At 45.9% G+C, this 27,391-nt stretch overlaps 1 protein-coding gene across 2 annotated transcripts in view; it reads right to left on the bottom strand.

Annotated features, from left to right (window-relative positions):
- The window catches only part of ACACA (acetyl-CoA carboxylase alpha), a 575,142-nt gene that overhangs the window by 545,522 nt on the left and 2,229 nt on the right, over positions 1 to 27,391 (bottom strand). For both annotated transcript variants that reach the window (XM_069756397.1, XM_069756396.1), the window contains exons 2-3: positions 19,364 to 19,403; positions 18,222 to 18,452 (exon numbers count right to left, since the gene is read on the bottom strand). In XM_069756397.1, the coding sequence (XP_069612498.1) occupies positions 18,222 to 18,452; positions 19,364 to 19,403 (271 nt within the window). The remainder of the gene's footprint in view (positions 1 to 18,221; positions 18,453 to 19,363; positions 19,404 to 27,391) is intronic.

Genomic DNA, 27,391 nt, shown 5'->3' with positions numbered 1-27,391 from the left:
GAGAGCCTGATGTTATTTCCATCGAGAGCTTTTTGGGGTGTCAGCGGAAAGGGAATCGAACATGATGCTAGAAAGGCTTTGCTATTGGGACTTTCCATCTTGACTATTTGGTTCTTCGGGACATGAATTGTCTATTTCCTGATGGATCAAAGGATCTTCTTTGAAAGGAAGTAGGGGAAAATCCCCTCTCGTTATCTGCTGCCTTTGCCAATATCTCATCCAGGACTGGCCTTAAAAGGAATGCCACAATCTACTTTCTGACTGTAGATCACCTGAACAATTTTTCAACCAAAGAGCTGGACATGCCAAATTATACAGGGAGCAAAAGTGGGCTGTGAGCTTTAGCCGAGTCGGCTAAGAAATATGCTACTTTGAAGAAACCATCAATGATGAAACATGTTGGGGAGGCAGCTGGTTAGATATTTTAAAAGGCAGTTAGTCTTTATTGGTACTCATATGCAAAAATAGTGATCAGTGGCCACATTATGCAAAGAGTTATCTGAATGAAATAATATGAAGTTAGTGTCCTGGGATTAACAGATGTGATATCCCCATAAATGAAGAAAACCAGATTAGCCATTTGTATTTTATTACGGGAATAATTCCTGAAATGAGAATTTAGTACTCAGTGGACTGACCATAGGGTCAGTGCCAAACAATCAAAAATTAGTGACAGTCTGCTCAATCCCATAACAGCTAATGGATGAAAACTGACTATTAAAAAAAATCTTATAACTGAGAGGGGAAGATTTGAATAACATCACATCTCCACAAAGGAAGAGAAAAATAGAAACTAGGACAAAATGTCTACCAGTCACCAATACAGGCACTGTGGTTTTAACCCCTTAATGACCGCCAATATGTCTTTTAACTGACCTGAGAGATAAGAGAATAGCCTCCCCATACAGGTGACAATCCAGCAGCTGTCGGTTGTGCACTAGAGCTGACAATTTGCTGTATCAGCTATGATCAGTGTTTGCACCATCCAAATCTGTTTAACCCCTTATGCTGCTATCAATAGTGACTACATCATTATAAATGGTTAACAGAGGGTGGGGGGTTCCTCTTTATCCCAATTGGTGCCCTCAGATCATGATTGTGTGATCCTGATGTTTGCCATGGCAATTCATGACCAAATAGCGGCCTAAGGGTACCGTCACACAGTGGCATTTTGATCGCTACGACGGCACGATCCGTGACGCTCCAGCATCGTAACAATATCGCTCCAGCGTCGTAGACTGCTGTCACACTTTGCAATGTACGACGCTGGAGCGATAATTTCATGATGTATGTGCGATGTAGAAGCCGTTGGTTACTATGCGCACATCGTATACAATATCGTGCACACCTTTGTTACACCATGCGATCATGCCGCCACAGCGGGACACTAGACGACGAAAGAAAGTTTCAAACGATCTGCTACGACGTACGATTCTCAGCGGGGTCCCTGATCGCAGGAGCGTGTCAGACACAGCAAGATCGCTGGAACGTCACAAATCATGCCGTCGTAGCGATCAAAATGCCACTGTGTGACGGTACCCTTAGGCTGGGTTCACATTGCGTTATGGCAGTCCGTTAGACTGCCATTAACCGCTATTATCGGGCACATCACCAACGCATGCCATAATCAGCATGAGCTAGCAATGTGCCGTCATTCTGTGACGGACCCTCGGATGAAGGCTGCAGCACTTCCGGGTCAGTCACCGCTAGCACAGATAGAGCATCTGCCCTAGCATAATGCAATCTTTTTCGGCACTTGCGTTGACGCAGTCCGTTTAACGCATGCGTTGCATGTAGAGGAGCTGCGGAGACACCATCACGTGTTTCTCAACGCAGGCAGTGAATAGCCAGGCCTTTCCCTGGAATGGAACAACCAAGGGAAGGGCAGCATCCAATAAAGGAAAACATCCAATAAAGGAAAACCACCTATGCCAAGCATGGTATCCATCCACAGACAGCTGTTTCGGGGTTTTTGCCCCTCATCAGTGTGGAGTAGGAAACTGGCTATCAGGAGCAGTGTCTAGTAGAAAGTCTATAAAGGCACAGATGATTGACCTCGTGGAGACCAAAACATCCAACACCGCGGAGACACCATCACGTGTTTCTCAACGCAGGCAAAAACCCCAAAACAGCTGTCTGTGGATGGATACCATGCTTGGCATAGGTGGTTTTCCTTTATTGGATGTTTTCCTTTATTGGATGCTGCCCTTCCCTTGGTTGTTCCTTCCCGGGGAAAGGCCTGGCTATTCACTGCCTGCGTTGAGAAACACGTGATGGTGTGTCATACCGGCCTCCTCTGATGCTGCGGCCGAATCTCCTATCAGTCCCGCTCTCTCCATTTCTCCTCGCCGCTCTCAGTGTCGTGCCGGTTCCCCGCGTCCTCTTCCTGCTGCTCGGGGATTTCGGCGTGGGGTGCGCGCTCCTCTTCCCTCCCGTCTTGTACCTGCTCCACACATGCGCCTTAGGACGCGGGCGTGCACTTCTTCCTCCAGTTAACCATTTCGGACCCTCCCTGCTCCTGTCTCCTCCAAACAGGTACTTCTATGGGCTATATCAGGCCTCGCCTCCATAATGGAGGTGCCTGATTGTTGTGTGCAGTTTGTACCTTCGTTTGGCCCTGTCTGGTTCAGATCCTTTTCTGCTCCGGTCTGGTCCGTTTTCTCAGGCTCATTCTCCTCCTGTCTTCCCTCCGTTTTCCCAGCCTGTCTCCCTTGGTTCGTCCCTTCCTCCCCTCTCCCTTTTACTTTCATTCCCAGGATTTCTCCTCCACTTCCGTCCTTCCCTTCTGTCCTTTCCAGAGCCGTCCCTCTTGGTGCCAGCTGTTGCGGTATTGTTCCCCTCGGGCCTGCTCCCCAACTATCCCTGTATAGGGGTTGTTATCGCGGGTTCGCTCGCCCCTGGGTGTATCAGTACCGTGACCCAGAGGGTCCACTCTCTGTCCGGTTCTTCCGTCCTCACGGTCACTATTGGACTGCGCTCAGATTTCATCAGAGTGCAGTCAGATTGTCACAGTCTTCCGTTCTCACGGTCACTATAGGACTGCGCTCAGATTACATCAGAGTGCAGTCAGATTGTCACAGTACAATCAGGCCATGGACCCCGCTGGTGCCTCCGCAGCAACCCAGAAGGAGTTGTTGTTCTTACGGGAGAATCAGACCCGTATTATGTCTGTTATGAAGTCTATGGACTCTCGTTTAACCGCCCTACAGACTTCGGATCCTGGTAACGCCCCTCTGCTGGTGGGACTCCAGCAGGAGCTCGCACAGCAGCGAGATACCCAGTCCCATATTCTTACTTACATGGCGTCGGTTGACGACCGCCTTCACTCTCTTCAGTCTGCCGCCGCTGCTTCTGCCTCTCATCGAGATCCTGTACCCCTTCCTCCTCCTCGTTTGGGAAAGCCCCCTCGATACAGCGGCGATCCCAAATTGTGTCGGGGTTTTTTGAACCAGTGCCGTCTACACTTCGAGCTCCTACCCCAGCAATATCCCTCTGATCGTGCTAAGGTGGCCTTTATTGTGTCCCATCTCGAGGGAGAAGCTCTGTCCTGGGTTCACCCCTTATGGGAGCGGGATGACCCGGTAGTTGCCAGTATACAGATTTTTCTGGACACATTTCGTAAGGTCTTTGATGAGCCAGGTCGGGTGGCATCTACCACTGAATCCCTCTTTAATCTTCAACAGGGGAACCTTACTGTTGGACAATACGCCATCCGTTTCCGGACACTTTCTTCTGAGCTTGGGTGGAATAAAGAGGCACTGGTAGGGGCTTTTTGGAGAGGGCTCTCGTCCAAGATTAAGGATGAGCTCGCAGGTCGGGATACCCCTACTATCCTGGAGGACCTTATATCCCTGGCCACACGTATTGATTTACGTTTCCAGGAGCGCTCTCGAGAATTAGTCAGGGAGAGGAGATCCTTTAGGACTAATTGGGTGCCTGGTTCCTCCTCGGTCAAGTCCTCTGCTTCTTCCGCTCCTGAACCTATGCAGGTGGATCGAGTTAGGTTGTCGGAGCAGCGTCGCAGGGAGAGGTTGGCGCAGGGCTTGTGTCTTTATTGCGGAGGGGTAAATCATTTCTTGCGTTCCTGTCCAGAGAGGCCGGGAAACTCCTCCACCTAGGCCAGGTAAGAGAGGCCTTCCTAGGTGATTCAAATTCCTCTCTACCCCTAACTATTTCAGCTTTGATTTCTGTAGGTCTTGAGCGTAGGTCTGTGGAGGCGTATGTGGACTCGGGTGCCGCTGGTAATTTCATTCGGCAGGAGGAGGTGAACAAATTTCGGATACCTGTGGTTACTCTTGAGACTCCGCGTTTTATTTCTGCAGTGGATGGCAGACCCCTACCTGTTTCCATCAAGATGGTCACTCTCGAGTTGGACATGCAGATTGGAGCTCTACACCAGGAGAAGATAGCATTTTATGTTCTGCCTAATCTTTCTCACGCTCTGCTCTTGGGTCTACCCTGGCTCAGGTCGCACGAGCCAGTTCCTGATTGGCGCTCTGGAGAGATACTCCGCTGGGGTCATGGTTGTCATGAACGTTGTCTGCTGTCAGTCTCCCGTCCAGGTCTTCCCCAAGCACCCGTCAATCTTCCTAGTCTTCCCTCTGCCTATCTCTCGTTTGCCGATGTCTTTGATAAAAAGGAGGCGGAGTCTCTTCTTCCACACCGAGCCTATGACTGCCCTATCAAGTTAATTCCTGGATCTACCCTTCCCAAGGGAAGAACCTATCCGTTATCTCCGGCAGAGACCTTAGCCATGTCAGAATACATCCGAGAGAATTTAGCCAAGGGTTTCATCCGGAAGTCCTTTTCTCCAGCTGGAGCTGGTTTTTTCTTCGTTCGGAAGAAAGATGGATCCCTTCGGCCATGTATGGACTACCGAGGTCTGAATGCCATCACAGTCAAGAATAGGTATCCCCTACCGCTGATTCCTGAACTCTTTGACCGACTGAGAGGAGCCCGAATTTTCTCCGAACTAGATTTACACGGAGCCTATAATTTGATCCGAATTCGCGCTGGAGACGAGTGGAAGACTGCCTTCAACACCCGGGATGGCCACTATGAATACCTGGTCATGCCCTTTGGTCTCTGTAACTCTCCAGCGGTCTTCCAGGAATTTGTGAATGAGATCTTCCGTGATCTACTGTATTCTTGTGTGGTGGTGTATCTTGACGACATCCTTATTTTTTCACTCGACTTGTCCTCTCACAGAAGAAGTGTTCGTCTGGTTCTACAGCGTCTTCGGGAGAATCGCCTCTACGCAAAGATCGAGAAGTGTTTGTTTGAACAGACTTCTTTGCCTTTCTTGGGATATATTATTTCTGACATGGGGTTGGAGATGGATCCTGAGAAACTATCTGCTGTACTTAAGTGGCCTCGTCCTATTGGAGTGAAGGCCATCCAACGATTTTTGGGCTTCGCTAACTACTATAGACAATTCATTCCGCATTTCTCTTCTGTGACCAAGCCTCTCGCCGCTCTTACCCGGAAAGGAGCGGTTCACAATGTTTGGCCTCCGGAGGCAGAAGACGCCTTTCTCTCCCTAAAAAGGGCCTTCACATCTGCTCCTGTTCTTCATCGGCCTGTGGCCAGCAGGCCTTTCATCCTTGAAGTGGATGCCTCCTCTTCGGGTGCTGGGGCAACTCTCTCCCAAAGACCTCTCTCCGGTCGTCTGGTTCCTTGTGGGTTCTTCTCGAAGTCATTTTCGCCCGCGGAATGCAATTATTCAATTGGAGATCGAGAATTACTAGCTATAAAGATGGCTCTACAGGAGTGGCGTTATCTCTTGGAAGGGGCCATTCATCCCTTTAAAATTTTCACAGACCACAAAAACTTGGCTTACATTCAATCCGCCCAAAGACTTAATTCCAGACAGGCCAGATGGTCTTTGTTCTTTTCTCGTTTTGATTTTAAGCTTCATTTTCGACCCGGAAATAAGAATTCTAAAGCGGATGCACTTTCCCGATCCTTGCAATCTCCCGAGACAGAAGAAGGTCCTTCACATATTATTGATCCTGCCAAAATCATCATGGTGGCTCCCTCTAACCTCCTCTCTGTTCCCCCTGGCAGAACTTTTGTCCCGTGTGACAAGAGAACAGAGGTATTGCATTGGGGACATTCTTCCAAAGTTGCTGGACATGTCGGCACCAAGAAGACTCTCGCTCTTCTCTCCCGGTACTATTGGTGGCCGTCTCTCCGACAAGATACTTCGGATTTTGTGGCCTCCTGCACGAATTGTGCTAAAAACAAAGTACCTAGAGGGCTACCTTCCGGTCTCCTGCATCCGTTACCCGTTCCCGAGGCCCCTTGGCAACAAATAGCTATGGATTTCGTTACAGATTTGCCTCGTTCCTCTGGATGCACAACCATCCTGGTGGTGGTGGATCGGTTCTCCAAGATGGCCCATTTCGTTCCATTGCCTGGATTACCCTCGGCTCCAGAATTGGCAAGAATTTTCATCCATCAGATCTTCAGATTACATGGACTTCCTCAGCGAATTGTGTCGGATCGAGGGGTCCAATTTACCTCCAAGTTCTGGAGAGCACTTTGTAAGCTCTTGGGCATTTCGCTGGATTTCTCCTCCGCCTATCATCCTCAGACCAACGGGCAAGTGGAACGGATAAATCAAATCTTGACTTCCTACCTCCGCAATTTTACCAACGCTCATCATGATGACTGGGTAACTCTTCTTCCTTGGGCTGAGTTTGCCCATAATAATCATCCTAGTGGGGCAACTTCTAAATCTCCATTCTTTGTGGTTTCTGGTCTGAACCCGGGAATACCTCTTCCTATGTCTTCCCCTTCTGGAGTGCCTGCAGCAGACGCCTTTCTTCTGAATTTTCCCAAATTTGGAGAGAGACCAAGGAGGCTCTCGTTCGGACTGCAGCCCAGATGAAGAGACACGCCGACAAAAGGAGGAGGGATCTTCCACCGTATCATCCTGGTGACAAGGTCTGGCTTTCGACTAAACACATTCGCTTGAAGATTCCTTCCTACAAGTTGGGTCCTCGATACATCGGTCCCTTCGAGATTTTGGGACGTATTAACAACGTGGCCTATAGATTGAGATTGCCGGCTTCTCTCCGAGTCCCTAACGTCTTCCATGTCTCGCTCTTGAAACCTCTCATTCTTAATCGATTCTCTCCTGCACCCATGGACTCCCCTCAGCCCTTTAGCATTGACAATGATTTTGAAGTAAAGGATATTCTGGCCATGAAGAGGGTTAGAGGAAGGGTCTTCTATCTTATTGATTGGAAGGGGTTTGGTCCTGAGGAGAGGTCGTGGGAGCCTAGGGAGAACGTTAATGCTCCACGGATTCTGAGAAGATTCACAGCCAGTCTCGGAGGGGGGAGTCTTAGGAGGGGGGGTACTGTCATACCGGCCTCCTCTGATGCTCATCACCATGGCCTCATCACCAACGAAGCTACCGCCTCACCAACACCGGAGCTACTGCCTCACCAACACCGGAGCTCCTGCAACCCACAACCTACTGTCTCCTTCCCCATAATCCTGTAGAATGTAAGCCCGCAAGGGCAGGGTCCTCGCCCCTCTGTATCAGTCCGTCATTGTTAGTTTGTTTACTGTATGTGATATTTGTAACTTGTATGTAACCCCTTCTCATGTACAGCACCATGGAATCAATGGTGCTATATAAATAAATAATAATAATAATAATGCTGCGGCCGCTTCTCCTATCAGTCCCGCTCTCTCCATTTCTCCTCGCCGCTCTCAGTGTCGCGCCGGTTCCCCGCGTCCTCTTCCTGCTGCTCGGGGATTTCGGCGTGGGGTGCGCGCTCCTCTTCCCTCCCGTCCTATACCTGCTCCACACATGCGCCTTAGGACGCGGGCGTGCACTTCTTCCTCCAGTTAACCATTTCGGACCCTCCCTGCTCCTGTCTCCTCCAATCAGGTACTTCTTTGGGCTATATCAGGCCTCGCCTCCATAATGGAGGTGCCTGATTGTTGTGTGCAGTTTGTACCTTCGTTTGGCCCTGTCTGGTTCAGATCCTTTTCTGCTCCGGTCTGGTCCGTTTTCTCAGGCTCATTCTCCTCCTGTCTTCCCTCCGTTTTCCCAGCCTGTCTCCCTTGGTTCGTCCCTTCTTCCCCTCTCCCTTTTACTTTCATTCCAAGGATTTCTCCTCCACTTCCGTCCTTCCCTTGTGTCCTTTCCAGAGCCGTCCCTCTTGGTGCCAGCTGTTGCGGTATTGTTCCCCTCGGGCCTGCTCCCCAACTATCCCTGTATAGGGGTTGTCATCGCAGGTTCGCTCGCCCCTGGGTGTATCAGTACCGTGACCCAGAGGGTCCACTCTCTGTCCGGTTCTTCCGTCCTCACGGTCACTATTGGACTGCGCTCAGATTTCATCAGAGTGCAGTCAGATTGTCACAGTCTTCCGTCCTCACGGTCACTATAGGACTGCGCTCAGATTTCATCAGAGTGCAGTCAGATCGTCTCAGTCTTCCGTTCTCACGGTCACTATAGGACTGCGCTCAGATTACATCAGAGTGCAGTCAGATTGTCACATGGTGTCTCCGCAGCTCCTCTACATGTATTTGCATATTTGGGGGCAGTGTTCTGGATCACTGCGTTGAGAAACACGTGATGGTGTCTCCGCGGTGTTGGATGTTTTGGTCTCCACGAGGTCAATCATCTGTGCCTTTATAGACTTTCTACGAGGCACTGCTCCTGATAGCCAGTTTCCTACTCCACACTGATGAGGGGCAAAAACCCCGAAACAGCTGTCTGTGGATGGATACCATGCTTGGCATAGGTGGTTTTCCTTTATTGGATGTTTTCCTTTATTGGATGCTGCCCTTCCCTTGGTTGTTCCTTCCCGGGGAAAGGCCTGGCTATTCACTGCCTGCGTTGAGAAACATGTGATGGTGTCTCCGCAGCTCCTCTAAATGCATTTGCATATTTGGGGGCAGTGTTCTGGATCACTGCGTTGAGAAACAAGTGATGGTGTCTCCGCGGTGTTGGATGTTTTGGTCTCCACAAGGTGAATCATCTGTGCCTTTATAATGCATGCGTTGAACAGACTGCACTAACGCAATGTGAATCTAGCCTTAGGCTATGTTCACACGTTCCTGATTTCCCTCCTTTTTTTTCAGGACTAAAAACCGCAGCTCTTTGCAGAAAACGCAGGTCCTTTTTTTGGTGCTTTTTTGGTGCGTTTTTTGATGCGTTTTTTGATGTGTTTTTTGATGAAGTTTTCTATGCAGAGAGTCTGTGCGTTTTCTAGGAAGTTTTTTAGGTTAAAATGGCTGAAAATACCCTAACCCTACCCCTAACCCTATTCTAACCTTAGTGAAAAAAAAAAATTCTTAATTTTTTTATTGTCCCTACCTATGGGGGTGACAAAGGGGGGGGGGGGGGGCATTTACTACTTTTTTTATTTTGATCACTGAGATAGGTTATATCTCAGTGATCAAAATGCACTTTGTACCGAATCCGCCGGCCGGCAGATTCGGCGGGAGCACTGCGCATGCGCCCGCCATTTTGCAAGATGGCGGCGCCCAGGGAGAAGACGGCCGGACGGACACCGGGAGGCCGGGTAAGTATAAGGGGGGGAGATGAGGGCACGGGGGGGGAGGGGCGTCGGAGCACGGGGGGGGTGGCATCGGAGCATGGGGGGGTGGGATTGGGGCACGGGGGGCAGCCACACTGCAGCGGTTCTGCACCACAAACCACAGAAAACCCGCAGATATTTTTTTCATCTGCGGGTTTTACTGCGGGTTTGACCTCACAATGGAGGTCTATGGGTGCAGAACAGCTGCAGTTCCGCAAAAAGAAGTGACATGGTACTTTTTTACCGCGGCTATTCAGCGCGGCTTTTTTCGCGATTTTACGCAATATGGGCACAGCAGTTCCTGTTTTCCATAGGGTACATTGTAATGTACCCTGCATGGAAAACAGCTGCGGACCCGCAGCGGGAAAATCGTGGCGATTCCGCATGAAAAAAAGGATGGTGTGAACATGGCCTTAGAGTCTGACGGCTGTTGTAACCTGTTCAAAAGTTAGCGGCATTTAGGTGGTAAAAATACACATTTTCATTTCTGTCATGCCATTTTGCATTAATTCCTGAAAATCACCTGAAGAGTTAATAAACTACCTGACTGCAGTTTTCAATATGTCAGGGGGTGATGTTTTTAAAATGATATAACTTTTGGGGGTTTCCCAATATATAGTCACTTCAAACATGGATAGGTCCCTAAAAAAATAAATCTTGTAAATTTCCTTGAAAAAATGAATAATTGCTGCTACATTTTTAAACCTCCTAAAATGCCTGCAAAATAAAAGAACATTTTACAAATGGTGCTGATGTAAAGCCGACATGTGGGAAATGTTATTTATTAATGGTTTGCTGTGGCATGACCATCTGGATTAAAGGGATAATCATTAAAAGTTTGAAAATTGCAATTTTTTTTAACAATTTTCTCAAATTTCTGATATTTTTTTATAAATATACACGAAACATATTGACCTAAATTTACCATTATCATAAAGTATAATGCGTCACGAGAAAATCTCAAAATCACTGGGATTTGTTGACGCGTTCCAGAGTTATTACCACATAAAGTGACAATGGTCAGATTTCAAAAATTTGACTCCGTCGCCAAGGGGTTAAACAGCACAATTTATTAATTTTGAAAATAAATGTTACATATTAATATCACAGAATCTTTAGCTAGAGTGTATTTCCCTCACTGCAATTTATAAATAAATCTACAAAACCCTACGCTGATTCCTCCTTGAACAGTGCAATAGGTCACTCAGGATTATATTTAGCAATATCCGACTACAGGGGGCTGAATACAAATGCATATCACAATTTTCATATTTATATTTGTAAAATAATTGGAAAACCAAGTATCATTTCCTTTACACTTTATAAATACTTGCTCCTTTGTGTTGGTAGATCACATAAAATACATTTGGGCTATGTGCACACGTTGCGGATTGGCTGCGGCAGATTCGCAGCAGTTTTCCATGTGGTGTACAGTACCATGAAAACCTACGGAAAACCAAATCCGCAGTGCACATGGTGCGGAAAATATCACGCGGAAACAACTGTATATATGGATAGGGTGCACCAATAGTATGCATAATAAATCATAAGGCTGTGTGCACACCTTGCAGATTTGGGTGCAGAATTTTCTGCACAAAATCTGCATCTCCTGGCAGAAAACGCGGCGGAGTTTTTGATGCGTTTTTTATGCATTTTTTAATGCCGTTTTTGGTGCGGTTTTTATGCCTTTTTTTTGTGCGGTTTTTAATGCGTTTTTGTATGCGTTTTTGAAAGCTAAATAAAGATGTATTATTGAACAAAAAAAAAAAAGATTTGTGATGTCATTATTGCCCAACCTCCTCTTTTACATTTGTCCAACCCACACTCCATTCCACAGATAGCTAGATAGCTAGATGGCTAGGAGGAATGAGATGGTTAGATATTTCTATTGATAGAATTATGGATAGTGTAGGGTGTGTGTCCACATTCAGGATTACATCCGGATTAGCGGCGGATTGGACGCCGTGTACAACTGCAGCGTTCAACCCGCAGCGTCCAGATGTTACAGCATAGTGGAGGGGATTAAGCCCAGTTAATAATGGAGATGCGTAAATAAGACGCGTATCCATTATTAATCCTAGAGTAGTGAAAGAGTTTAAAAAAAAATAAAGACACAGCCAGAAAAAAAGTATTTTATTATTATTAATTTTACCATACTCGATCACCTGCGAAAAATTAAAAATAATAAACCGTATACTCCCTGTCCGACGCAGTCCAATTAATAACGAGTGTCCTACGACGCTCGCCCCTCTAGAACAGTGATATCAGGTGATGTCACTGCTCTATAGACCCTCCAGTGACACACTGACCGGAGACAATGGCTCCTGCAGTGCATCACTGAGGTTACCTTAGTTCAGGGTCTTATTTTATGGCATTGCTGCGTGGGAATTTTCCCACACAGCAGTGCCACAAGTGAGACTAGGGACTATTTTTTACAGCAGCGAAGGAATACATTGCGGAAGGATACCTTCCCGTCATTGTATTCCTAGAGCCCCTGGAGAGAGGTCGCATCAGCTGATGCTGCTGCTCTCCATGGGAGATCGTCGTTGGACAATTGTATTAATTGGATTTCTGCAGATCAAGGAGTATATTGTTTGTTTAATATTTTAATATTTTTTACAGGTGACACTGGCTTTGGGATTTCAAAGCGACAAGTGATGGTGAGTATGTACTCTAAGTTGTATGTATGTACTGTATGTCTATATGTATGTATGTACTGTATGTATGTACTGCATGTGTGTACTTTATGTGGCATGTTGCATGGTGCGTGTTGCATGGTGCGTGTTGCATGGTGCGTGTTGCATGGTGCGTGTTGCATGGTGCGTGTTGCATGGTGCGTGTTGCATGGTGCGTGTTGCATGGTGCGTGTTGCATGGTGCGTGTACTGTACATGTGTATATGTTTTGGGGTTTTTTCTCATTCAACACATTAGCTGGATGATGGGACTACTACTGTCCCATCATTGGCTAATTTGTCACTCACTGTCACTGTAGCAGGCATAGCCCGATGGGACTTGTAGTCCCATCGGATGATGCCTGCATATACACACATACACTCCTAAAGACCCCCCCAGACAGCCCCGCACACACCCATACAGCCCCGCACACACGAGGACAGTCCCGCACAGTCAAGCACACACCCGGACAGGCCCGCACACACCCGGACAGGCCCGCACACACCCGGACAGTCCCGCACAGCGCCGGACACACCCGGACAGCCCCGCACACACCCGGACAACCCCGTACACACCCGGACAACCCCGCACAGCGTCGCACACACCCGGACAGCCGGCAGACCCCGTCCACACACATATACACGCACACAGTCACTGCCCACACACTTCCCTCCTCCTGAACTGCAGCGTTTCTCGGACCCACATCCGCAGCAAAACTGCAGATCTTTTTAACATCTGTGGTTTTGCTGCAGATGTGCCCGACTCAATGCAAGTCTATGGGTGCAGAAACGCTGCAGTTCCGCACAAAAGAAGTGACATGCTGCGGAAAAAAAAAAGCTGCGTTTCGGTGCAGCTTTTTCCGCAGCATGTGCACAACAAGTCTGCGGCTCCCATAGACTTACATTGATTGTGCACTACACTGCGGATTTGATGCAATTCCGTGTGGCAAAAAACACTGCGGAACTGCAATCAAATCCGCAACATGTGCACACAGCCTAAGGGTGCTACATCATGTATGAAAACAACAATACCAAAGGAGAGAAGAAAGGCCAATACAGAGAAGATGTTTATACCTAATTAATAAATAGAAAGTATGTGTTATTAACACCAGTAGACAAACAAGTAAAATATAAAAACATTTAAAACCACATGACTCAGTGGTTAGCACTATAGCCATGCAGCGTTGGGGCCCTGGGTTCAAATCCCACCAAGGACACCATCTGCAAGGAGTTTGAAGGTTCTCCTTATGTTCAAGTGGGTTTCCTCCGGGTACTCCGGCTTCCTCCCACACTGCAAAGACATACTGATAGGGAATATAGATTGTGAGCCCCATTGGGGACAGCGATGATAGTGTCTAAAGCGCTGTGGAATTAATGGTGCTATATAAGCGAGTAAACTAAATAAATCCACACTAGATAAGGCTACTTTCACATTAGCAGTAACTGCAATCCGTTACAATGCATCGTTTTGCAGAAAAAACGCATCCTGCAAAAGTGCTTGCAGGATGCGTTTTTTCCCCATAGACTTGTATTGACGACGCATTGCGACGAATTGCCACACGTCGCATCCGTCGTGCGACGGATGCGTCGTGCTTTGGCGGACCGTCGGGAGCAAAAAACGCTACATGTAACGTTTTTTGCTGCCGACGGACCGCTTTTTCCGACCGCGCATGCGCGGCCGGAACTCCTCCCCCACCTCCCCGCACCTCACAATGGGGCAGCGGATGCAATGAAAATCTGCATCCGCTGCACCCGTTGTGCGGCGCTTACAACGCTAGCGTCGGTAACCTCGGCCCGACGCACTGCGACGGGCCGAGCCCGACGCTAGTGTGAAAGAAGCCTTAGGCAACCATAATATTAGTAACAATACAAACAATGTGCTAAATATTCATATATGATCTCCTGCAGCAATATGTAAAGAGAATAAACCTCATCATGCATCAGTCATCTATATACCAAGAGAAAGATGACGCTGCATATGCTAAGGTGCTTTGGAACAAAAGAAAAATCCCTACGTATGGAAATAAACTCGTATATAGAAAAAATAAATAAAATAATTAATGATAAAGACCAAAACAATATAATAACAAACAAGTGTAGTATGATAAAATGCCTTTATTATAAATATATGTACGGTATATATACTGGGCAAAGAATGGCAACAGCAGAAGTGTGCCTGTAACTGGAGGAAAAAGTATACAAAACAAAATATACAGCAAAATAGCAATAATAAAACCGGACGCAAAAAAAAAAAGGAGGCAAGGTACGTGTAAGAAACAGCTAATACAAAATATATAAATATATAAGAGACAATTGTCATATAATGACTAGAAAAAGGAATCCACAGAAACTACGTAAAAAATGATAGTAAAAATACTCAGTTATGCTGCAAAAATTTGTAAAAAATAATATATATATATATATATATATATATATATATATATATATATATATATATATATATATATATATACGTGTTGTGTGTAGAGAGAAGAAAACACTAGAAATAGGCAACTAAATAACCAGTGATAATAATGGCAAGGGCATAACAAAGTGTAAAAACTGTATAAGAACGGCTCATAGATATAGAATGAGCTGTACGGCAAAGGCGTATACTAGTGCAAACAGGATGCAATGTGCAGCAAGACATGCAGCACCTAAGTACAGGAGAGCATGTGTGAAAACCTGTATAAAGGAGCGGTTCGTAAGTATAGAATGGGCTGTACGACAATTGCGTATATTTGTGCAAAAAAATGAGTGCAATGCGTAACACAGTATGCAGCGCCTAAATATAAAAAAAAAAAAAAAAAAAGCATAAATGTGGAGTTGATTTACAAGCAGAAAGTGCAATGTGCAGATGCTTGAAACCGAGTATGGATGATGCAGCATACACAGAAAAGTATGGAGCCCAATGCAGAGTTTCATACACAAAACAATAATATTACCTCCTCCTAAGTGCCGTGCGGACCTCCAGGTACAGAGCACCCCAACGCGCGTTTCGGACCGTGTTCTTATACAGTTTTTACACTTTGTTATACCCTTGCCATTATTATCACTGGTTATTTAGTTGCCTATTTCTAGTGTTTTCTTTTTACACACAACACGTTTTTTTCTATATATATATATATATATATATACATATATATATATATATATAGTATTTTTTTTTACACATTTTTGCAGCATAACTGAGTATTTTTACTATCATTTTTTACGTAGTTTCTGTGGATTCCTTTTTCTAGTCATTATATGACAATTGTCTCTTATATATTTATATATTTTGTATTAGCTGTTTCTTACACGTACCTTGCCTCCTTTTTTTTTTGCGTCCGGTTTTATTATTGCTATTTTGCTGTATATTTTGTTTTGTATACTTTTTCCTCCAGTTACAGGCACACTTCTGCTGTTGCCATTCTTTGCCCAGTATATATACCGTACATATATTTATAATAAAGGCATTTTATCATACTACACTTGTTTGTTATTATATTGTTTTGGTCTTTATCATTAATTATTTTATTTTATTTATTTTTTCTATATACGAGTTTATTTCCATACGTAGGGATTTTTCTTTTGTTCCAAATCACCGAATGGTCTGCCATTCATCTTCTAAGTAGCGGTCTTTTATACATATTGTATATATATATATATATATATTTCTCCACTGGGACATTAACACACAATTTTGTGGTGATATTTATTACTTCATATATTTTTTATTCATTTATTTTTGTCCTTTTGATCTCATATTTTTTGTCCGCTGCTTTCTTTCTTCTATATGCTAAGGTGCCACTTAACAACCTGACACTGTGTATACAGGTGCTTGGCTGTAATAAAATGGTTTTAGCTTTTTTGTAAAAAAAAAAAAAAAAATTATATAAATATCTAAATAGTTCAATTTCAGTTTTAGGGCTGACAGAAAGTAATTTTAAGAATGACAGAAAATAAATCTGGGAATAGAAGCAGATAAGACTTCCAGGCACTGATGTAATAACTCAATCAAGCGCATGTATTTATGACCCATTGCATGGACAGAATTCACACATGTGCCACTGTCTGACCCCAAATATCTGAACTTCTAGGCTTGTACCTTCATTGCTTTTCCATTTATAGCAAACACCTGAGTTTTATAGTGCCTGGATGAAGAGCCCTTGATTCCAAAAGCATTTGTAAATATATATATACTTGATGTTGGCCCGATTCTAACGCATCGGGTATTCTAGATTATGCATGTCCACGTAGTATATTGCACAGTCACGTAGTATATTGCCCAACCACGTAGTATATTGCCCAGCCACGTAGCATATTGCCCAGTCACGTAGCATATTGCCCAGTCACGTAGTATATTGCCCAGCCACGTAGTATATTGCCCAGTTACGTAGTATACAGCACAGAGCCACGTAGTATATTGCCCAGCGCCACGTAGTATATTGCCCAGCCACGTAGTATATTGCCCAGTTACGTAGTATATTGCCCAGCCACGTAGTATATTGCCCAGTTACGTAGTATATTGCCCAGCCACGTAGTATATTGCCCAGCCACGTAGTATATTGTCCAGCCACGCAGTATATTGCCCAGCCACGTAGTATATTGTCCAGTTACGTAGTATATTGCCCAGCCACGTAGTATATTGCCCAGCCACGTAGTATATTGCCCAGCCACGTAGTATATTGTCCAGCCACGTAGTATATTGCCCAGCCACATAGTATATTGCCCAGCCACGTAGAATATTGCCCAGTTACGTAGCATATTGGCCAGTGACATAGTATACAGCACAGAGCCACGTAGTATATTGCACAGCGACGTAGTATACAGTACAGAGCCACGTAGTATATTGCCCAGCCACGTAGTATATTGTCCAGCCACGTAGTATATTGTCCAGCCACGTAGTATATTGCCCAGTGACGTAGTATATTGCCTAGCCACATAGTATATTGCCCAGTTACGTAGTATATTGCCCAGGGACGTAGTATATTGCCCAGCCACGTAGTATATTGCCCAGTCACATAGTATATTGGCTAGTGACATAGTATACAGCACAGAGCCACGTAGTATATTGCACAGTACCGTAGTATACAGTACAGAGCCACGTAGTATATTGCCCAGCCACGTAGTATATTGGCCAGTCACGTAGTATATTGGCCAGCCACGTATGTCACAGGTTAAAAAATAAACATATACTCACCTTCCGAGGGCCCCTTGTAGTTCGGTCACATGACCGTGACGTCATGGCAGGTCCTTCTCGCGCAGGCGCGCAGGACCTGTGATGAAGTCGCGGTCACATGACCGTGACGTCACGGCAGGTCGTTCTCGCGCAGGCCCTGTAATGACGTCGCGGTCGCATGACCGTGACGTCATGGCAGGTCCTTCTCGCGCAGGCGAGCAGGGCCTGTGATGACGTCGCGGTCACATGACCGTGACGTCACGGCAGGTCGTTCTCGCGCAGGCCCTGTGATGACGTCCCGGTCACATGACCGTGACGTCATGACAGGTCCTTCTCCCATACCATCCTTGGCATTGGAAGCTGCCGGAGGTCACCGGAGCGTCGCGAAAGATGAGTATATAATGATTTGTTATTTTTTTTATTATTTTTAACATTACAAGTTTTTACTATGGACGCTGCATAGGCAGCATCAATAGCAAAAACTTGGTCACACAGGGTTAATAGCGGAGGTAACGGAGTGAGTTACCCGCGGCATAACGCGGTCCGTTGCCGCTGCCATTAACCCTGTGTGAGCGGTGATTATATATATATATATATATATATATAATTAACCAGTAGAGGCGTCATTCCAAGAAGACGTCTCTCTTTAATGACACACAGATATTTACCATCACCGTATGATTTGACATGACACTTTCCTACCAGAATTCAGAATCCACAGTAGTGAGATAAAACTAGGATGGTTATTCCAAAGCCAAAGTACAGCTTATTCTACCAATGTGCCCATAACGGCAACAAAAAGCGTTGGAAAGTCCACTTACCGCATTTGCAATGCAAGATTTTCTTGAAAGCTAGATAAGCCCATGTCAGAAATAGTGTCAGAGGATATAGAAGCTGGGGAAGAAGATCGCTCCTTGTCTTCTAGAAGGTCAATTTTAACCATGGAACTAATTTCATCTTCAGAGTTGTCCTCCGATACAGACCCAATGATGAAGCGGGAATGGTTATTCAAATCCAATATTTTCAAGTTAGGTTTAGCTTCGTCCATTTTTCTGCGGGATGGATTAAAAGGGAAAAAAAAAAATCAGGGACAATGTAAATGAAAGATACTCTCCTAGAATTTTTCCCCTAGTCCTCTGTAAATATGTATGTAACATAGTGAACGTGTATCAAAATACTTACCGATGGCAGTTTTACCTGATTTTCAGCAGCGTGCTGGTCCTCTTCTGGACCACGTGACTTCAGGTCAGACTAGCTGGCTCACAAACACAGCTATAGCTGCACACAGTGAACACCGAGTGAGCCGTCAGATCTGAAGAGGAGTCAGAAGAGGACCAGAGCGGTACGAGAAATCAGAGAAAACATCAATCTAAGTATTTTAATACACTCACACTACATCACACACATATCTGAAGTAATAGGGAAAAAAATGTCTGGAGAAGCACCTTACCATCTTAAATAGTGCAAGAGGTGCACATACAGTACAGACCAAAAGTTTTGACACACCTTCTCATTTAAAGATTTTCTGTATTTTCATGACTATGAAAATTGTACATTCACACTGAAGGCATCAAAACTATGAATTAACACATGTGGAATTATATACTTAACAAAAAAGTGCGATACAACCTAAATTATGTCTTATATTCTAGGTTCTTCAAAGTAGCCACCTTTGGCTTTGATGTCTGCTTTGCACACTCTTGGCATTCTCTTTAGACATATTTTCAGTTGTTTCACACTTTTTTGTTAACTATATAATTCCACATGTGTTAATTCACAGTTTTGATGCCTTCAGTGCGAATGTAGAATTTTCATAGTCATGAAAATACAGAAAAATCTTGAAATGAGAAGGTGTGTCCAAACTTGTGGCCTCTAGGTTATCCTTCCAGACATTACATTTACAGTGAAAATCCTTTTTGAGTTTGGTGTAAGTTTTTGCAAAAAAAAAAATGGTATTACTTACAGCAGAGTAGCTGGAGCAGTCAACAGTTTCTGAAAGAATTCTGCAGGAATAATATGAAATAGAGAAAGAGATGAAGGAAAATAGAGTAGATTTTTAAATATACAGACTGTGAAAATCATATACTTATTATTATAGCGACATTTATTCCATGGCACTTTACATGTGAAAAGGGGTATACATAACAAAAAACAAAAAAACATTGTCTAGCGCAATTTACGTATGACATAGTCATTATGTGGGTCTCTGGCATTCTGATGTTATTAATTGTAACTGTGTTTTCCACAGTATTTTGCTGGTCTTCCATGGACTACAGGGCACAAGATTCGATTTGGCGTGCCCAAATCAATCAAACGGTCAAGGATGATGGTAATGGGGGAGCTAATGGGGTGAATAATGACCTTAAGGAAACTATGGCTCGATTTAAAGAACTTCTATGCAAACGTACGAGAGTATGGTGGAATAAGGCCTTCTTGGAAAAGTATTTGGAGGAGGGGCTCATCCCTCGTGGCCTCAGAGTGCAGGTGTTTCCCTCATTTCCAATTTTGGATGAGGAGATTAAAGCCAGATGGGAGGAATGCTCAAACACCTGCTCTAGGGGCCACATGGAACTATTAAAAGAAATAGATTCCAAAAATTTGAATGATATTGAAACAGAAATGGAGGCCTTGCAACTCACTCTCAGGAAAGATATGACTGTAGAGACTCTGAAAAAATTTAATGATGATATTGATGCAGAGTTACAGAAGTGGGTCAATGATATACAGACTATCAAGACCAAGAAATTTAAAAGAGATGCAAATGATAGGCTGAATAGCCATGTATACAGATGGCGTGGACCTAATGATAGGTCTCGCCCCCGTGATAGACCCTTTTCGCACTCTCGGTCAAGATCCACCTCGAGCAAATCATATGCATCATATGAGAGACGTACATCCCACCCACAGCCCTCTGGTGAGACGACCACTCTGGACCCACCCACGAAGGGGGTAGTCACCCGACAGGCTGCCAAACAAAAGGGCCCTCAAGGGGGGAGGCCTGTGTCTGGATCCCAGGGCGGGCTGCAGGTACATAATTTGTCATCTCGTGTTTTTTCGGATGCTCAATTGGATGTTCTTGGGAGGGGCCTGACCTTCTCCCCCACTAACTCCTTTAATTATTTTCTAGCATTAAAAGACTTACATTTGTTCTCTCGGAAGCTCATTTTAAAGAAATTACACTATAAGGAGGCATCGACTAATGAAACGTTGACTGAGATGGAGAAGGAGGCACTGCAAAATCTTCAGGACCTCCTTGATGAACAGACTACGTTTCATCCAGGTAGGTTTCCAGCAACAGTCATGCCCAGATCTACGAGGTTTCCCCCCTTCTCCTTATGTCCTGCCGTTGAGATCCTCACCAGGTTGGTGACAGAAGATCTCAAAAAACTGTCAACTAGACGTAAATTTGACAACTTGACTCAACGGCAACGGCAGGCCTCGAATGAATTGCAATCTTATAAGGACGTGGTTTATAAACCAGCGGATAAGGGGGGAAATATCGTGATCTGGCCATGTCATAAATACGAAAAAGAAGCCTTCCGACAGTTGAAGGATACTAATACGTATACAAAACTGTCGTATAATCCAGTGACCTCATTCTCATCTCAGTTGCAACAAATTATAGTACGAGCCCACGAGGAGGGCATTATTGACAAAAGGATGTTGGAGGGGTTGATGGTCAGGTCCCCCAAGACTCCAACCTTCTACCTCCTGCCTAAGATCCACAAAGACGCCGTCGACCCTCCTGAGCGTCCCATAGTGTCCGGCATTGAGGGTCTATCCGACCCCATATGCAAATTTATTGACTACTTTTTAAAACCTTTGGTAGAGAATTTATCATCGTATGTGCGTGACACTACGGACATCCTTACGAGGGTCGACGGTGTCTCGGTGGATCAACATGTGTTGCTGGTCACCGCCGACATCCAGACTATATACCAGTATAGATCATACACATGGTCTAGATGCGGTCCGTTTTTTCTTGGGGACCTCCGACCTGGACAGCTCTGTGTGTGAATTGATCCTCGAGCTGCTGTGTTTTGTCCTCACCCATAATTTTTTTGTCTTTAAAGACGTCTTTTATTTACAGAAGTGTGGCACAGCCTTGGGTGCAGCCTGTGCGCCCTCGTATGCTAATCTCTTCCTGGGGTACTGGGAGAGATTCTTATTTGGCGACGAGGGCGCGGGGGCCGCCGACCATGTGCTGTGCTGGCTTCGTTACATTGATGATATTTTTTTCATGTGGGCGGGGACTTCACAGCAGCTCGAGGATTTTATGCTTAGATTGAACACGAATCAGTACAATATTAGATTGACTTACCAACATAACCGGATTAGGATTGACGTTTTGGACATCACACTGGAACTCGACAATGTTCGATGTATCCAGACTGATGTCTTTCGTAAGCCAACTTCTGTCAATTCCTTGATTCGTGCTGATTCGGCTCATAATCCTGCCACCATCAGAGCTGTCCCGGTCGGACAGTTCCTAGGAGTAAGACGGATCTGCTCGACTGACCAGAAATTTTATAATCAAGCTGCAGATTTGCAATCCCGCTTTGAGGCACGCGGCTACAGCCGCAGGTGCATCAAGCGTGGATTTGATAGAGCAAGGAAAACTCGGCGTGGTGACCTGCTATATGCAACCAAGAGACACAACAAAGGAGGTGAGAAGGATACCATCAGGTTTATTGGTACCTATAACCATGAATGGTCTAACATCAGGGGCATTCTGAACAAACATTGGTCTATCTTGAAGACCGAGCCCGCCCTGGGGGCCAGTTTAGGTGACTTTCCTGCTATGACTGCCAGAAGGGCACCAAATATTGGCAATCTATTAGTCAGGAGTCACTATATTCCACCTATAAATAACATTTTTGGCACCCGGGCCCCCCCTTGGGCTGCTTTCAGTGTGGCCACTGCCTGGCATGCGCCAATGTCCTACGCACCTCTACGTTTGAAACCTCTGATGGCCTGAAACAATTTCAAATTAGACAGCACATTACTTGTGGCACGACGAATGTCATCTATTATGCCACATGTGCTTGTCCTAAGGTCTATATAGGCCTTACATCTCGGGAGTTCAGGGTTGGGGTGCGTGAGCACGTTCGGGACATTGGCGCGGCCAGAGCGGTGGTTGACCCTTCTGGACTGAAGACGATTCCGCACCACTTCAGGATTTTCCATGATTGTGACGCGGGGGTCCCTCCGGGTCAGGGGGATCGAAAGCCTACACCTGGGCGTGAGGGGTGGGAACTATAAAAAACTTTTGGCCCAACGAGAGGCAAGTTGGATAGTACGCCTCAATACAATGGTGCCCAATGGGTTAAATGAGTCATTAAGTTTTGCTTCATTTCTGTGATTCTACACTTTTCCATAAGGTCATGAAATCGTCCCCATTTTCGTATGATCTTGTTCCCCTGGGATCCTGATATGGATCTTTTTTTGTCTTTGTTTTTTTATATTGTTTTTAATTTCTGTGTGATTTCTCCTTATATCTTTAGTAAATCTCAAGGCACGGACCCAAATATGCCTATAACGGCTTCCAGTCATGTTATTATCTGGCCTGAACTCTATGCATTGACAATAACATATGTTGTGCTGAAGCATCACATCCACAGGAAGACTACTTGTTGTGAATTTCACCCAGAGATCTACTTTGAATCCATAGAATTTACTTCATTGGACTTTTTTTCTCCCTGTTGTGGATATTGTACTCCGGCATACATGCATTTCTGTTTGCTATGGTTACCTGGCTGTGCGCATGCGCTCTGCTTCCGCGGTTTCCTCCCTTGGTTGCGGCGTCTTTCTGGCCTCTAGCGCGTGCGCGATGACGTCTTGTCGCCGCGCGTCTGCGCTTGACGCCGTTGGCCGGAGCAGGACCTGCGGACTGTGGTGCGCATGCGCCGCTGACGCCAAATACTATTGGCCGAGCCACAACATGTGACCGGCCCCATGTGATGTTATATGGCTATAAAAGGTCCTTGCTGAGATATGGCGGTATCCCCTTGAAAAAGCTGTATACCAAAGAGGCGAAACGTACGTTGGGGCGTCTTTATGATCCATCCCGGTACCACCAGCCTATCCAGCTCTATTACCCTACCTTATATCCTTTTGGTAAGCGCTGCTCCAGTGTATCTACTATGTCTATGTAAACCATTTGGTCGCTGCATGTGCTCATTATATGGAGAGTCAGTGTATTGCCTTTGAGTATTTTCCTGCATTTATGGGATGTTGATGGTGCTGGGGATCGTCCATACATCCTGTCCTTGCTTTTAAACTTTTGTACTGTTTGTCACTTGACGGATTTATTAATAAAGTATTTTGTTCTTAACCCTTTATACTCAGTTTTCCTCCGGTTTTCATAACAAAAAACAAGTACAGTAATCTTGAACAAAACGAGTCACCGACTGATACAGGAGGAGAGGACCTTGCCCGCGAGGTCTCTTGAGGTTTTTTTAGACCTACCCATCATCCTTGGTTGCTTAAAAGGAAACGGTCATGTAAAATAATGCTATTATCGTAGAGATATGGGGGTAATCTGCAGGATAATAGTGTTTGGACACCGTTTGGCCACCACACTAAGAGCCCCGCTGCTGGGAGCAAATTAACTTCATTCTCCCCAGCAGACGTGCTCTTTTAGTCAAAGAGGTGGCTCTGTCATGGTTTCAGTCACTATTCTATGCAGAGTATCAGTACAGAGACGGCTTGAAACCAAGCTGACACACCTCTATGACTGAAAGCCGGAGGATGCCAGGAGGAATAAAATGTTGTTTCCTCACAGTAACCAGGCTCTCAGTGTGGTAGGCAGCTTTAGAGGATAAGTATACTAGAAGCCTGTTAAAGAGGCATATTGTTGTGATATATAGAAAGTATGAGCAGTGAGGATGATACCTCCAGGACCTCCATCACAGGCTTTTTTGCCTCTTTTCCCGTACTGCCATTACACAAACAGCAGGTATACTGTATGTGACCACAGATGTTCCAGCAGTAAGATCAAACACTGATCAACAAACGATGGCCAAATCATTGTAATAGGGGTATAAATCCTTTATATCAAAACAATTATTTTAAAACAAAGTTTTCAATTTTAAAACAACAACTTAAGATAGTTTAACAAAATACTAATAATGTCCAAGTGGCTTCAGTAAGGAAAAAGCTGTAAATTCTCCATCCTTTAATGTCAACGATGAATTAAGATAGAAGCTAACTGCCGATGGCACGGTTTTGTCTATTATGTGGTCTATGGTGAAACACAAATAGCCTCTATTGTTGGAACATGGGATCCTAAATTTCAGAAAACAAAATCGACATTTGTTTACAAGTGACAACAACTAACAAAAAATAAAGTAGACGTTAGAACATCACATATCACAAAATAGCGGTTCACTAAGAAGAGTCACAAAGGGTATCTGCACATGGAGAGGAGGATTCCGATTTTCTACAATATATCCGCAGCAAATCTGCATACGGTACATGAAAAAGGCCAGAGAAAGAACTGACATGGAGCCCAGGTCAATTTACATGCAGAAAACGTAATGTAAAATATCTATCATTAATTGTAATAAGTGTATTATGCTATAGATTTTCCACACTCAAACTCAGTGTTTCATTTAGCACCAATAAAATAGTGAAATCACTGACAGGCAATAGCATGTCTCTGCTGCTGCATTATGTTCATGTGTCCAATGCTACTCAATGCCAAATCACTACACTCTTTCATAAGGAAACCAGGGACTGCTGTCACTTCCCAGTATCCACTTCTCAACATAACATTAGCATCTCCGGACCAACTGCAACCACTGAGCTGGCACTAATAAAGATCCAGTAAGACAACCCTCCAGTCACATCTGACCCCAGAGATCCAGCGCTGCGAGCCCCTAGTCACATCTGACCCCAGAGATCCAGTGCTGCGAGCCCCTAGTCACATCTGACCCCAGAGATCCAGCGCTGCGAGCCCCTAGTCACATCTGACCCCAGAGATCCAGCGCTGCGAGCCCCTAGTCACATCTGACCCCAGAGATCCAGCGCTGCGAGCCCCTAGTCACATCTGACCCCAGAGATCCAGTGCTGCGAGCCCCTAGTCACATCTGACCCCAGAGATCCAGCGCTGCGAGCCCCTAGTCACATCTGACCCCAGAGATCCAGTGCTGCGAGCCCCTAGTCACATCTGACAACAAAGATGCAGCGCTGCGAGCCCCTAGTCACATGTGACCACAGAGATCCAGCATCGCGAGCCCCTAATCACATCTGACCACAGAGATCCAGCGCTGCGAGCCCCTAGTCCCATCTGACCACAGAGATCCAGCACTGCGAGCCCCTAGACACATCTGTCCACAGAGATCCAGCACCCAGAGCCCCTAGTCACATCTGACAACAAAGATGCAGCATTGCAAGCCCCTAGTCACATCTGACCCCAGAGATCCAGCACTGCGAGCCCCTAGTCACATCTGACCACAAAGATGCAGCGCTGCGAGCCCCTAGTCACATCTGACCCCAGAGATCCAGTGCTGCGAGCCCCTAGTCACATCTGACCCCAGAGATCCAGCGCTGCGAGCCCCTAGTCACATCTGACCCCAGAGATCCAGCGCTGCGAGCCCCTAGTCACATCTGACCCCAGAGATCCAGCGCTGCGAGCCCCTAGTCACATCTGACAACAAAGATGCAGCGCTGCGAGCCCCTAGTCACATCTGACCCCAGAGATCCAGTGCTGCGAGCCCCTAGTCACATCTGACAACAAAGATGCAGCGCTGCGAGCCCCTAGTCACATGTGACCACAGAGATCCAGCATCGCGAGCCCCTAATCACATCTGACCACAGAGATCCAGCACTGCGAGCCCCTAGACACATCTGTCCACAGAGATCCAGCACCCAGAGCCCCTAGTCACATCTGACAACAAAGATGCAGCATTGCAAGCCCCTAATCACATCTGACCCCAGAGATCCAGCACTGCGAGCCCCTAGTCACATCTGACAACAAAGATGCAGCGCTGCGAGCCCCTAGTCACATCTGACCCCAGAGATCCAGTGCTGCGAGCCCCTAGTCACATCTGACAACAAAGATGCAGCGCTGCGAGCCCCTAGTCACATGTGACCACAGAGATCCAGCATCGCGAGCCCCTAATCACATCTGACCACAGAGATCCAGCGCTGCGAGCCCCTAGTCCCATCTGACCACAGAGATCCAGCACTGCGAGCCCCTAGACACATCTGTCCACAGAGATCCAGCACCCAGAGCCCCTAGTCACATCTGACAACAAAGATGCAGCATTGCAAGCCCCTAGTCACATCTGACCACAGAGATCCAGCACCCAGAGCCCCTAGTCACATCTGACCCCAGAGATCCAGCGCTGCGAGCCCCTAGTCACATCTGACCCCAGAGATCCAGCACTGCGAGCCCCTAGTCACATCTGACCCCAGAGATCCAGCACTGCGAGCCCCTAGACACATCTGTCCACAGAGATCCAGCACCCAGAGCCCCTAGTCACATCTGACAACAAAGATGCAGCATTGCAAGCCCCTAGTCACATCTGACCACAGAGATCCAGCACCCAGAGCCCCTAGTCACATCTGACCACAGAGATCCAGCACCCAGAGCCCCTAGTCACATCTGACCACAGAGATGCAGCGCAGCGAGCCCCTAGTCACATCTGATCTTACAGTAAAGTATTGGACAACCTGACAGACAGCCAAATCAATAATGTCAATGGGACAGTAACTTCAGAAAGTGAGAAAGAAATCCACATTTTAGTAGTCTCTGACCTGTACAGACCGGGCGCCCAAAGAATCAGACGTCGGGGGCAGCTGCTTATATAATAGAACATGCTAACACTGAGCTACATGTGTGGATTAGGAGACAAATGGGAATGTGGAGCAATAATTACCAGGGAGACTGCAGAGAGACCCCATCAGACACATCACCTGGGAGACCCCTGACTGCAGGGGCTAGTGATCGGGGAGGGGGGGGGGGGGGGAGCCCAGTGCTCTCTGT

Source organism: Ranitomeya imitator, chromosome 3 (assembly GCF_032444005.1).
Source record: "Ranitomeya imitator isolate aRanImi1 chromosome 3, aRanImi1.pri, whole genome shotgun sequence".
NCBI classification, from domain to species: Eukaryota; Metazoa; Chordata; class Amphibia; order Anura; family Dendrobatidae; genus Ranitomeya; species Ranitomeya imitator.
Note: the sequence above shows the minus strand (reverse complement) of the source record. Positions and strands in the feature narration are given on the sequence as shown.